The sequence below is a fragment of the Myotis brandtii genome, unplaced genomic scaffold (genome assembly GCF_000412655.1).
Source record: "Myotis brandtii unplaced genomic scaffold, ASM41265v1 scaffold686, whole genome shotgun sequence".
Classification (NCBI taxonomy): domain Eukaryota; kingdom Metazoa; phylum Chordata; class Mammalia; order Chiroptera; family Vespertilionidae; genus Myotis; species Myotis brandtii.
In genome coordinates, this window is record NW_005370683.1 from 1496409 (window position 1) to 1510713 (window position 14305).

The 14305-nt window shown below is 35.0% G+C and overlaps 1 protein-coding gene across 1 annotated transcript in view; it reads left to right on the forward strand.

The window, feature by feature from the left end:
* Positions 1 to 14305, forward strand: part of MUC19 (mucin 19, oligomeric) — a 114087-nt gene that overhangs the window by 37016 nt on the left and 62766 nt on the right. Inside the window, exons 34-45 of the mRNA XM_014529528.1 lie at positions 122 to 151; positions 1137 to 1178; positions 1659 to 1691; positions 2043 to 2087; positions 5620 to 5658; positions 6990 to 7088; positions 7557 to 7631; positions 9689 to 9781; positions 10003 to 10104; positions 10770 to 10847; positions 11795 to 11860; positions 13766 to 13858. Coding sequence (XP_014385014.1) covers positions 122 to 151; positions 1137 to 1178; positions 1659 to 1691; positions 2043 to 2087; positions 5620 to 5658; positions 6990 to 7088; positions 7557 to 7631; positions 9689 to 9781; positions 10003 to 10104; positions 10770 to 10847; positions 11795 to 11860; positions 13766 to 13858 — 795 coding nt within the window. The remainder of the gene's footprint in view (positions 1 to 121; positions 152 to 1136; positions 1179 to 1658; positions 1692 to 2042; positions 2088 to 5619; positions 5659 to 6989; positions 7089 to 7556; positions 7632 to 9688; positions 9782 to 10002; positions 10105 to 10769; positions 10848 to 11794; positions 11861 to 13765; positions 13859 to 14305) is intronic.

The window sequence follows — 14305 nt, forward strand, 5'->3', positions numbered from 1 at the left end:
TACTCTTTTGTGTACTAGAAAATGTAGAGAGTAAGATACAAAAGACATAACCCATAGGCAGCTTGAGATTTAAATTTCTTCATGATTTTGCATTAATAATAGTAATCTATGATTATTACAGGAATTGGTTCTGACAATTCAACAGTTACAGGTAAAATCATCATTATTTTAAATATGTATTTCTGATTTGTTTTGTGGATAACTTTTTATAGTTTTACATGAATCTGTGCAGGTAAAAGGTAGGCTGATAAATCTGCTGCTATAAAAATTTCAAATTAAAATTAAGTTACTAGAAAATATGTCAAAATATTATTTCATTATACTCCTGTGAATTAAGTTAGGAATATGATTAGGACATACAATAGGCATTGTTTGCTTATTAGCTAAACACATAATCTAAAGCTTGACATTTTAAGATAATAATTGAAATAAATGAAATGAAAAAGGAGTAAATGTGGTCTCCCATGAAGTAAATATTTTAAAATCACGATGACACTGGGAAATCATTTGAAAACATAGAAATAAAAAGTTTTCTTTTTCTTAACTTATATATTTGCTGTAAGCTATGAAAGCATTTCAGTTATGTCCATTCAAGGGAGTGGTGGGCAAAATGCAATTTCACTATAGCTTACGGACTTTTAATTTAAGTATTTTAGTTGCTGCAGTATACTTCCCTAGTCCTTGTGTGATTCAAGGAGGGCTTTTATTTCCTGTTGATTGATATTTGGAGGTAGCACAGTAAACTAGAAACTTTAGGTTTTGATAATATATTTAAAGTTATGTGATCATCGGTAAAATGCTATTTACATTTTAGTTATTATTGGTTACGTACTTAACACTAAGGTTATTATATATTAAGGTTCTGACCTTTAGTTATGGTTCATATACAGACCTTATAAGGTTCCTATGAGATTTTGGTTAAGTGGTACTAACCGAAAATAATTAGTTATTTTGGTAGACATGCAATAAGTATATAGTGCTCTTTTGATTTAAATGAAAGATTGTTTTTTCACTTAACCTTTACACATAATTTCAGAAATTTATTATTATTTTAAGGCAACTTGTTTCTTTAACTAAATTTCCCAGCAAAAATTATTCAAGTAATAATTTTCATAAATATTGTCTTCCCTAAACAGTTTCTACTACAACAGCTACCTCCATATTAACCACCACAACAGGTAAAAAATAAATGCTTATTTGTTTTTTAACTTCTAAATTAGCAGCCACCATTTAGGCATTTTGGCCCTATTTTCAAATATGTATGTATGTATGTATGTATGTATGCATGTATTTATTTTGTAAATGCCAAATAGTAGGATCTACATCTAAATTGTAATATGAGTAAAGAAACATCTCTATTTGGAGCTTACGTGTCCTAAAAAGAACATTCCACGTGCTACTAATTTGAAAAAAGTGGCAACTAAAGAAAATTCTGTTAAATTCTTTGAAAATAATTTACAATTTCTTTTTTACTAGCATCAAATAACTTTAATTAAAACAGTAGCTAGTACAGTACAAAAGTATATTAAAATGTGTGAAGATTTGATAAATAAGTTGAACTATTACATTTAATTATTTATTTGCACTCTAGCAATACAACATGTCTTCAACACCTTTTTAACATACATTTCCAAATATTTGTTTCCTCCTTTGTATAGCAATTCCATTGGCAGCCAGTAGCTCAGGCACAGGTAAGCCATAATATCGAACCACAACTTAATCAAGAGGGCATTAAAAAATTCAAAACTTCCTTTTGCTATAGTAATTAGGTGAAATTTTTGTTTATTTATATATTTTTTTAAAATATCTTAGGGGAGGAGTCCAGAAAAATATTATACAAAATAAGTTTTTTGACCTTTTACATGTGTACTATAGATTTTAAAAATTTAATTTCACATTTTAACATCCATCCACTTATATGATCAAATTTATTTGAAACATTCATTTTGACCCATTTTATATATGATAATAGATGTTCTCAGAAACATAATTTTTCCTCTATACAAAATTAATTTTTTTCAATTTTTTTTTCTTTAAATCAGCAACATTCACTCCAGGGACTACAACATCAAGCAGTGAGACAACAGGTAGGTGAAATAGAAAGCCTATAAAATGACAAAGTTTTTTACATGTATTAAAATTGTTTTATCTCAATTTACTTATTAGAATTAACATACCCAGTCTCCAATACTTAGGAACTTTTCTTCCTCCAACTTCACACTATTTCTCTTTCTCCTATTATTTCTTTCTTTCCTCTAATCTATATATGCATATACTTAAACCCATGGTATTTTTATGGAGATATTATTGACATATAACATTATATTAGTTTCAGGTATATAACATAATGATTCAATATTTGTATATATTGATAAATGATTGCCACTGTAAGCCCAGTGGACATCCTTGATGGCAGAGACCATGGTTTGCCAGTTCTGTGTTCCCAATTGCACCCAATCCCAATCTCTAGAATAGTTAGCGTTCAATATTTTTTCAGGATAACAGAGATCAGAAGAAAAAGAATTTTTTTCTGGTAAAATGCAGTGAGATATCAGGGTTGTTTGAGATCTGGAGGGAATGCAGCTCTTTGCTATTATTTGTTCCCTGGGTAAAGTACTTTTGATCAAATACTGGATCAAATACTTCACTGAATTAAGTACTTCTCACTGGCAATTAGGCTTTATTTTATTTTTTTACCAAAACTTGAAAAGATGAAATAAAATATTTTAACGTTACTTTCCATAAATTTAACAGTGTAGAGATTCTTCAGAAGACTAAAAATAGTTCTGTATGACCCATCAATCCTACTACTAGATTTGCTTAAGAAAACAAAAACATTAATTCAAAAAGATATATGCACCTCTATGTTCATGCACCACTGATCACAATAGCCAAGATCTGGAAGCAATCTAGGTGTTCATTGATAGATGAGTGGTTAAAGAAGATGTGCTCTACATATATAATGGAATATTAAAAAATAATGAAGTCTTGCCATTTGTGACAACATGGATGGACCTGGACAGTATTATGCTAAGTGAACTCAGACAGAGAAAAACAAGTATCCTATGGTTTCACTTATATGTGGAATCTAAAACAAAACAAACGAACAAACAAAACAATAAATTCAGAAACAGAGACCAAAGGGATGGCTACAAGAGGGAACAGGATGAGTGGATGGGTGAAAACGGTGAAGGACAATATGGTCAGTAATATTGTGATAAGTTTGCACAGTGACAAATGATCACTATAATTAGTGAAGTGATCACATTGTAAGATATAAAAATGCTGAATCACTATATTTTCACCTAATATTAATATAACTAATATATTGTATATCAACTATACTTAAAATTTTTAGGAAAGATACTAATGAAACTCTGAAATAGTGATTCTAAATAAACCCTGTCTTTCCAATCAAATAAACAAACAAATAAAAAATTATCTTGCTCAGATGATCAAAGGCATTGCTGTCAAATAGAAGGAGAAATGACTAGGTCCTCAAGAGAGAATTGATAGTTCATTTGACTTTATACTCGAGCATCTTGGATAGAAGTTGAGGTATGATTTCATTGTTGAGCCTATCATTGAGGTACATAGCACAGGATTAAAGTGCACTTTTGACGAATTTAGAAAAACATTATAGAAATCTCTAAAAGCATAAGAGAAGCAATGTACAAAGCTTAAACTTTTTTTCATGTCTTATATATCCATTTTCTTTTTCATATAGTAAATGCTTCAAAGGGTTAAAATACCATGAGAGATGCCTACCCAACCATTTCAATTAAGTATGTTATTTTTAGAAGAAATATATGTAGTTCTATTTTTCCCCTGTTTAAATTGACAGATCTTGACACAGAGCTAACCTTTACTGAGCACTGTTCTAAGTGTGTGACACATATTATCATATTTGATACAGAAAACTCTATGAAGTGGGACCCATCATTTCCCCCAATTTACAAATGAGGAAATGGAAGCACAAAGAGGTTAAGTTATATATCGAGTTTCTTGCTAATAAGTAGCAGAGAGAGGATTAAAATTCAGGACATCTTTTTCTAGATTCCACTTGTAATGCTTCTGTGTTTTAATGTTTAAGAAAGAGAATAAAGTTTAATTTAATTTAAATCCATTATTGAAGTAGCATATAATTACAGATTCCAATTTCAAAGTGGATTGTGTCACAGTCCTAGGTCCTAGGTGACTTAGATTTTAGTCTCATTTTTGTCACTGACTAGCAATGGTCTTAAATAAATTACTTTAGTTTTCTGAGTCCAATTCTTCATATGTAGAATAGTTACAATACTTTTATTCCATTTGTTCATTCATTCATTCATTCATCCATTCATTCATTCATTCATTCATGGGTTTATTCATTCATTCTGTTGACAAATACTTACCAAACATTTATTATGTGGGTTTATTCATTTATTCTGTTGACAAATACTTACCAAACATTTATTATGTGCTAGGTACTCTAATGTTTTTAGAGATATAAAGGTGAGTTAAAATAGACATGCTTCCTGCGTTCTTAAAACCTATAGTCTAGTCGGGATATCAATCAAGTAATTACAAAAACAAATGAAAACTTGCATCTAGAGCTGTGAAGTGCTTAGAATGTGGGTGAAGAGGGTAGAGCAGGGGTTTGGTTAAGTCAAGATGGTCAGAAAAGGCTAACATAAAGATGGCTGATTTGAGAACTGACCAATAAGTAGTAAATAGACAAAAAGGAGAGAAACTGTGTTCCAAATATAGAGAAGTACAAATAGCAGATATGAAAGACTGAAGGAAGGCCAGTGTGGCTGGACAGAGTGAGGATTAAATAGAGAGATTGTGTGAGAAATTTATTTTTTTCTTCTTTTTTAAGTTACAAAACACTATAAAATTGTAAAGGGATATAACCACATAAACAATAGCTTTCCAGAGATTTTCAATAGAAATTAAGACTGCAATACAGAAAATAGCTAACTCTTAATTGATGATGAAAGCCAGAAATTAATAAAGGCTTATTTTTAACTCCACAGACCCCTCTCAACAAACATTTTATAAACTCCTACCACCTTCTTGCCAATAGGACAGGTATTGCAAATGCAAAGATAAAAACATGGTCTTTTTCTTCAGGAGCATATTGGTCATTTCAGATGTATCTCCACAAACCTGCTTTATCAAATCATTAAAAAATTCCTCAAAAGTATTTCTCCTTCCTCTTACCCCAAACCCTGGCAGACTAAATGTTATTTTGTAGAAAATTATTGGAGGCACAGATAACCCGAGAGAGAGGGAATTGAAAGAAACAAACTGTAAAATCAGCCTCTGCTTAATAGAGAATTAACTTGTCATCGTGAATATACAGGAGTGGGCAAAGGAAATAAATAATAATACAAGAATGAACTCTTTTACATACTCACAACTATAAACCTATGGTTGCTCACTCCTGCATATTTATTCCACATAAATTAGAATGTATGTTATAATGTCACTATTTAAAAATAAAATCAAATCTTATTACTCTCAACACTAAATACATTGCAAACTACTATCTATTAAAAACTAACAAGGGACCAATCTTTCTGTATTTTCTCTTGAGGTCAGAAAAATTCACACCATATCTCTTTTTCTTATCAGGAACAACTCTAAGTCTACCCGTTGAAGCTTTTACTACAGGTCAGTATATTAATTCTTGACTTTTATATGTTAGAAATAGCTAACAGTATAAATTACTAGTAACTGGATTTCTAAGAAAAAAAATTTATATGAGAATTTGACTTTTGAAAAAAAATATTACCAACAAATAGTTTACACTGGACTTTTCCCACTAGTTTTGAACTTTTTAAAAATGAATTTAACTTATGTTTGGCCAGTTTATATTGATTGGCTATAATATGATAGTTTTATTTTCTTCCTTATTATTAACTATTAATAGAATATCTACAACAGTACTAAATAATATCAAGCTTAAATTTTTTTTAAAAAAGAATATAAGATAAGAGAAAACATATATCTAAAAATATATTGTGTTCTTTTAGGTGTTTTAAGTGTAAAAGTAGCAATTAGCTGCTTGGTGATATTACTTCAACATTGTTATTACACCTCTGAATGACAGTGTAATTAGGTTCCATTTCTTTGAGAGCAACCTTGTTAAGACAAAAGTATGCAAACTTAGTGTGACCCTATTACAGATGCAGAGAACATGACTTTGTTTTTTTAAGAAAAAAAAATAGCAAGGACTAAACCAAAATCTTAGAGGAAAGTGTCATCAAACTAGCTGAGATTTCGTGCCCACCTGTGCACAGCAAGTCAATGAGAACTGACACCAGGTTTTTCAGCGATGAAATAGAAGTGATTTTATTGGGATGGCACCACTCAGGAGAAGGGGGAGCTGCTGCTCAAAATTCCAACTTGCCAGTGACTGACAGTCAAGAGGTTTGAATAGAACAAAAATTATGGGTAATCATGAGTAAGGGGCTTAGGGCTGTGGGGCTTGCCGATGGGTCCTTGATTACGTAAGCAGTTCATTTTGATCTTCCACTTGTCTACTGCCCTCCTTGCGTCCTCTAGTCTGGTTTCAGAGAGTTGTGGTGGGCAGGGTGGTCATTCCACTTTGTGGGCTGAAAACCATCTTAAAAATGCGTGTCAATAAGTTGCCTTGGTGTGCAGGGGTGAAAGCTATACATCATGAGACCCATTGATTGTATGCTGCCGAGCAGGTCTTGGGCTGAGCAATTTCTATAATCGTTAACAGGGTGCTATGGGGCTTCCTTCCTGTGGCTGTTAACCTAGCTTACAAACCCATTTTGTATTAAAGATATTTTTGAGGGTGTTAACACTCTAGCTTCAAAAATAAGATTAGAAAAATATCTTAGGGAACTCTGGGTAGAAAGTCACTGGGTTCTTGATTCTATTTTCTATGCTAGGAATTGATTGAACAGTTAAGTTGCCCATTGGCAACAAAGCCCGAGTATACTTGAGCTGAGTTCATTTCCTGTTTTTCTCAGGCCTTATGAGTACTCCGTTTCCAGTCACCTTCACAGCTGGAAGTGCAAGCACCCCTGGAGCAGTGGGTCCCCTCTTCACCAGTCCTTGGCACGTATCAGGTACAGTAAGTCCAGAACAGAGTACACAGCCACGTCTAAGCAACGGGTTTCAGGCAGTGCTGCTCAGTACAATATTTTACAACATAAAGATAGCTGGCTTAGATATATTATCAGACGTAGGTGTTCTTTTTTAAAATTTTTTATTTTTTTAAATAATTATTTATTGTTGAAAGTATTACATATGTCTGCCTCCCTTTTTATATTTCTTTTTTATTAATTTCTTTTTTTATTGTTTCAAGTATTACATATGTCTCCTTTTTCTCCCATCGACCCCTGCCCAGCCACTCTCACCCCCAGGACGACGTAGGTGTTCTTTATATGTAATTAAAGTGTAGAGTCTTTGGTTTTTTCCACAGGTTGATTCCTTAAAGTATATCACATTGTGACAATTATACATACCCATTACCTGGAGTGTTGACAGCGCCCATGTACTTTTTCTAGCACGTGTTTGTTTTTTATCTTCCTCAGGGACCACTGGATCATCAGCAAGTACAACCACAGGAGCTAAAAAAACAAGTTCAGCTGACACAGGCTTCAGAGAAGGTGAGATCAAGAAATGAGTCAAATGCTATTTCTTCCATAGCTCCTTTTCACAAGCAGTCCTCTGTTTCCAGTCAGGGACAATTGTACCCTGAGAACAGCATTAGGAAATGGGGGTCCAGCAACAGCACTGAGGCACCTGGAGGACTTTGGGAAAATATTCAATAGTTAGTCTTTCTATATTAAATCAAATATTAGTGATATATTTCTAAAGTACACTAAAATTTCTAAATTATGCTCAAATATGTAACAGAATTTAATCCACGTTAACACCATTGTAGTTAAATCTCTTTATTGCCATTAGGAAGAAAATAATAAAAGGTCTCAAAGCTGACAGAAGCAGGAATAGAACCCAGAACCCTTAGCCTTCTCTGCAATAGCTACCGTTCCCTGATCAGTGCATAAAGCATACATTAAAAAAAAAGCCAAATGAGGATATGCTTGCCCTTGTGCATCACTGACTAAATTCCAACTATTACTAGTTTCATGAATAAGACATTATTGATACTCTTTAAACATAGATAATATTCATCAGTTAATGTAAGTCCCTCTTACATTTTCTCCTCTGCATCATATTTGCCTCTGCTCAGGTGTTAGATATTGTCCATCTGGTCTCTGCAGTTGTCCACCTACCTCACCTAATCTTAACACAGTGGGGTTCAAAGTGTGGTTCCCAGACCAGCAGCATCAACATCTCCTTTTAGAAATGAAAATTTGGGGGCCACCTCCCTAAAATCAGAATCTCTTAGAGTGAAACCCAGAACAATGTATTAATCAACAAGCCCTTTTGGCAATCAGTGCTTATCAACGTTGAGAATATCTTTCTCCCTTTCCCTGCCAATTTATGCTTTAGTCAGTACCACTGGCTAGAATGGACTTCCTAAAATGCAACTGTGATCACGTCACTCCACTATGTAAAATCCTTCCATTGTTCTGGTTGCTTTAGGATAAATAAAAACTCCTTTACATATTACTAAAAGCCATGCCTTTAGAGTATGCATGGGACTTCCTTTTATGCTTTTATGATCTAATTCATGGTCTGATTTTAAGAACTAATCTATGGCCTGCTTTTGTTTTTCTACATTTATTTTCCTTTAGCAAATTTCTTGACTTAAAATTTATGTCACATACTTTTTTGGAATAAGCTATAGTTTACATAAAAATAATGTGTTAAAAGATAGAATCTCCAGCAGCAGAAATTAAGAAACTGGTCATTTTCAATTAGATCAATGAACTGACTCAAACTTTAGGGTGATGACTGTTTAGTCTACAGTCCTTAAAATTTGAATCAGAATTATTTGGCTAATAGTGACAAGTCAATCAGTGAATTTTTTTTTGGTTATCAGGTAGTAGTTTTAAACAGGGTTGCTGAAAGTTTGGTCCACAAATGAGTGCCATCAGAACTGTTGATTACTGGTCATGATGTGGTAAGAACTGAAACAGAGAACAGGCATTTAGAAACAGCAGTCTTATCAGTGGTTGAGCGTCGATCTATGAACCAGGAGGTCATGGTTCAATTCAATTCCTGATCAGGGCACATGTGGAGTTGCTGGCTAGTGACCCAGTAGGGGGCGTGCAGGAGGCAGCCGATCAATGATTCTCATCGTTGATGTTTCTATCTCCCTCGCCCTTCCCGTCCTCTCTGAAATCAATAAAAACATATTTTAAAAAATAGAAACAGCAGTTTCACACAGTCCCTTTAATACCTCCTAAATAAAAGCTTATGTTTTAAATGATTTTATTCAAAAATATTTCTCTACCTTCATGGCATTTCCCAAAACACCAATATAGGGCAGACTGACATTTTTGCAGCATTGCTCTTTTACCACAGATCGTTTGAGAAGCAAAAGTTAGAGTGTAAACTCTGGGGCTAGACTACCTGGGTTTGGCTTCTGGACCTGCTGCCAACCAACCTAGTGACCTGGAGAAAGTCACTTACCCACGTCTGTTAAATGAGAATAATATTACCTGCCTCAGAGGATGCTTATAAGACTGGATGAGTGGATTTATGTCTGGGGTATTTTTTTAAACTGCTATTTTCCCTCCACCGCCCCCCCCAGCTGGAATAGGGGCCCCTACTGCACCACCAGTGGAAACCGAGAAGAGCACACCCGGGGCATCAAGCACAGGAGCAACAAGCACAGGAAAAGCAGGCAAGTCAGGATGGGCACTTTAACGCCTGTGAGATGGTCCTGAACATATTCCAGTTGAACTAAAGATGAAGCTGTGTGTGACATTAGATCCTCTAGCTGCAGAAACTCTAGGTGTCATTGAAGATTTCTTTTACATTAGAATCCTCGATTCTGTCACATGAGAGTGACATGTAGAATCCTCCTGCTCTAGAAGTAACGTCCCTTCTTTGCTGTTATGCCAGGGACCTCAGAAGGACCAGAGGACTTCACCACCGCACCTGGGAGCCAGAGCACCAGCGGAGGAGACACAACTGCCCCAGGCACAACCTCGGGAGGCAGAGCGGGTATGGAAGTGGGGGCTCAGAAGCATTTTCTTACTGACCACAGGGAAGCCACCAGCAGCTTCTACTGGGTTATTAGCTGTTAGTCAATGTGCACGTTCATCATGTCACCATCCCTGCATCTATGGGCTGAATGGCTGTATTTCACTAACATCAGCTCACAGGTGACTTAGAGCAAAGAGTATTATATTGCAGACTCCTGCCTTTGAACGTCTGAGGCTCTGAGTCTGGGTGGGGCTCAGGTCATGGTTTGCAATCTTGGCTACACATTGGAATTGACTAGAGACATTTTTTGGAAAATGCACAATGAAGGGCCTTTTAACGACTAGTTGAATCAGAACTCCTGGAGGAAGAGCCCAGGCACAAATGTTGTTTAAAAGCCTTATAGTTGGTTTCAATGGGTTGAGAACCACTAGGCTAGTATATCTGTATGTGTAGTAAGCAACCCAGGTGATTCTTATAATTAATTTTTAGAAACAGTGAGGCTAGTATTTCTGTATGTGTAGTAAGCAACCCAGGTGACTCTTATAATTAATTTTTAGAAACAGTGAACTTGAAATGCTTTAAGTGTGAACAAATATATGCAAAGTATTTGAAAGAAGAGAACAGCAAAATCTGTTCTGCTTAACCATAGCTCAATGGTATATATGTATTGTTTATTTTGAAAGGGACTACTGAGTCATCAGCTGGGGAAACGACTAGAGCTCCAAGCAGTGAAGGGACACCCTCTGAGGAAGGCAAGTCAGGTGAGCAGCGGATGTCATTCAGAGGCCGTGGCTTTGTCAAAAAGGACCAAATTAAATCAGAGCTTGCTGATTTCACTCAAATTCATCATCTACCATCCAAAAAAATAAAAAATAAAGGGTATAAAAATGATTAACATTTTCTTTTTAAAAACATATATTTTTATTGATTTCAAAGAGGAAGGGAGAGGGAGAGATAGAAACATCGATGATGAGAGAGGATCATTGATCAGCTGGCTCCTGCATGCCTTCCACTGGGATCGAGCCCGCAACCCGGGCATGTGCGCTTGACTGGAATCGAACTCAGGACCTTTCAGTCCGCAAGCCAACACTCTATCCACTGAGCTAAACCAGCTAGTGCAAAATGATGAACATTTTCAAGATTTTTCATTTTTCTGGCTTCTCCAATCTTCCCTTCAAAAGTGGCACAGTATTGGGTTGTCACAATAAGGCACATGCTCTCCCCATACTGTGTTTGTCAGGGGTAACAGCAGAGTCTGGGAATTACTGTTGGAACTGGCAGTAGCAGCACAGCTAGACCACTGCTTCCAGCCCAACAGGGATCTCAGCAGGCAAGGTGCAGTCTCACTTTGGTGGTGCTCCATCATGAGTTTAGCTGAGACCCCACATTCTTATGAGGACTGTAAGTACGTTTAGTAAAGGCTATGGCTATCATTTTAGGACAAATAAATATAGGTAGTGGGAGCATTTTCAACACAACCATCTATGTAGACTAGAATTGCCAAATAAAAACCACAGAATGCCATTTACATTTTAAATTACTCATAAGTAAGAAATAATTTTTTAGTATAAGTATGTTCTATGCAATAATTGGGACATGGTTGTTTGTTGCTTATCTGGAATTCAAATGTAACTGGGGGTCCTGTATTTTTCTTTGCTAACTCTGGCGATCCCAGTGTGGCCTGATCACCACCGTTCTTTTTAAACAGGAACCACTGGAGGGGAAAATGCAGCCACCACTGGAGCTGCTGGTGAAGAGACTTCTGGAGCATCAGGTACTGAGAGAACATAGAATAAATCTAGACAACAGAAATGTGATGTCTTTACTAAAAAATTTGTCAGAGATAAGGTTTCCTGGGGAAATTTAACTCATTATTTGTGTAATGTGAAAACTGAAGAAGATCAGAGATATATTAATAGCTATTTATGATGTGTCGCATCATACTCTAGAGAACATAGGGACAGAGTAGAGTCAGGTACTTGTTCTCTTAGAGCTTAATTTTCGAGCAAGAGAAATGAGTATTTATATCAATGCAAAGGCAAAGGCCATGCAAGGCAGAAGGTAATCAAAGTTAAGGAAATGTTCAATGACAAGTGTTGGAGTAGGAACTCAAGAGGAAATTCTAGCAAGAGAAGGGATTAGATTGTGATTTACTCTCTTTTGAAAAGAATATGATATTATGCTCAATGCAGTGTGACTATATCGACATGCTTTAACTTGAGCAAAACTCAAAACATAAGTATGTTGAGCAAAAGTGTAGGGATATACTCAATTCCAGGGGAATAAAGAGCAGTCATATTTCTAGTATTGGGGAACTAGAAATGAAAACAAATTCTCCCAACCCAGAGACCCTGGCCACAAAGCAAACATTTTTATGATTTAATATGGATTAAATTAGAAAGTGATGCAAATTACAGGCCATTTGCTAAGCAATTGTAAAGACAGACCTCTCACCAAGCAGACACAACCCATTACCTTCAAGTTCTCAAGAAAAATTATATTGGTCCTCAAGCAACAAAACCTGATAGCACTATTTATTACACATAGTTCATTCTAAACTCATCTGGTAGTTGGGTGCCATCTGGTTAGTTCACTGGTTTCCTGCAAAGGGAAAATAAACCTCCTATCTTGATGACAGGAGGAAGTTTTATAACCAGAGGAAAACAAGTGTCAAAGAGACAGTGCCAGAGTTCTTGAGAAAGACACTCCTTGGATATTATGATGGCAAGAGGCCTATAAGTTTTTTTAAAAAAGATTTCAATAAATTTCCAAGACACAGAGAAAGAACTTAAAAATACAAAATTTCTAAAGTCAATGTTCTAAGAAAAGGAAGGGGGAAGTCCCTTATTTCTGAGAGAATTAAGCTTCACTCTTATTTTAAATTATTTTTCCTCACACAAGCCAGCCTCAGAAAATGATCAATTTCATATTTTAATGAGCTAACTTTTTGTTTCTATTATAAAATGAAGCCACGCTCAGCTATCCCCTGGGGCATCCCCTGGAGCTGGATGTGGCAGCCCCCTGGGGAACCAGGCGCTGGACCCAAAGTCCTGGGAGGTCAGACAAGTCTGGACCTGACTTTTCAGCTGTTCCCAACTATCAAAAGAGAAAGAAAACAAAAAGAAAAAATTCAACTTAAGAGTTTGCATAGCAAAAAACAAATGCTTGAATTTAGAATCCAAAATCACATTAAAATAATTTCAATAATAATTTCTATTTCTTTTTAGTGAATTTTTTCCAAAATCAGGAAATCCATGAATATAGTTCATCATACTAACATATCTAAGAATAAAAACAACTAGTGATATAGAGGCTGAAAAGGCACTTGATAAGCATTTGGTAACCATTTCTGATGAGGAAAAAATACTTCAAAATAAGCAACCTGCTAAAATAGTGCCCATAGGTAAAAATTGCTCTTAGAATCAATATTATACTGTAACCTCAGTTTTCTTGTCTGAAACGTGGGCAATGTAATCTGTTAAGTGAGGATCCCATGAAATAATGAATAAATGTATGTCAAAGCACATTTTTTGGAATGTATGGAGTAATAATTATTATTAATATAGAAAATGGACATTTCTGTAATCGTTATTTGGAAGTCAATTTAAACCAGAATTGGTTACCTCACAGTTTATGAAATTCTATGAATGAACTCTTTCCATTTTTTCCTTTACAACAGGTACACCTGGGACATCAGGTGGCACAACTGTTGGAGGTAAAAGTACATCTGAGTCACCCAGCAGTGGGACTACAAGTTCATCAAATAAGCTAGGTGAGATAACTAAATACAACAAAAATTCACAAAACCTTATTGGTGTAGACACTTGTTTATTTATAAGAGGATCTTTCCTGTTTAAAAATCAGAACTCTGAAATTCAAATATGTGAATCAATTGGGAAGATTGCCATTTCATTCCTTGTCTGCTATTCAGTATTTATGCGCTATTGGGATGTTAGTGTGACCAATGATGTCACAGATAATGACATTGATTTGACAGTTCAGATATTCTCTATTACTAAACAAGCTTAATACAGCATTTTAAAATTGATATTCCAATTTAGAAATCACTTGCATATTTTTTGATACAACCATAGTGTAGTTAAGTAAAAATAGTGACAATCTAACATTTCATCTTATGTTTGGTCCTTAAATGAAGATTTGGAGTTAGGCTTCTTTTGAGTTACATACTTTGCTCATCCACTTAGTTACATTTCTTTAT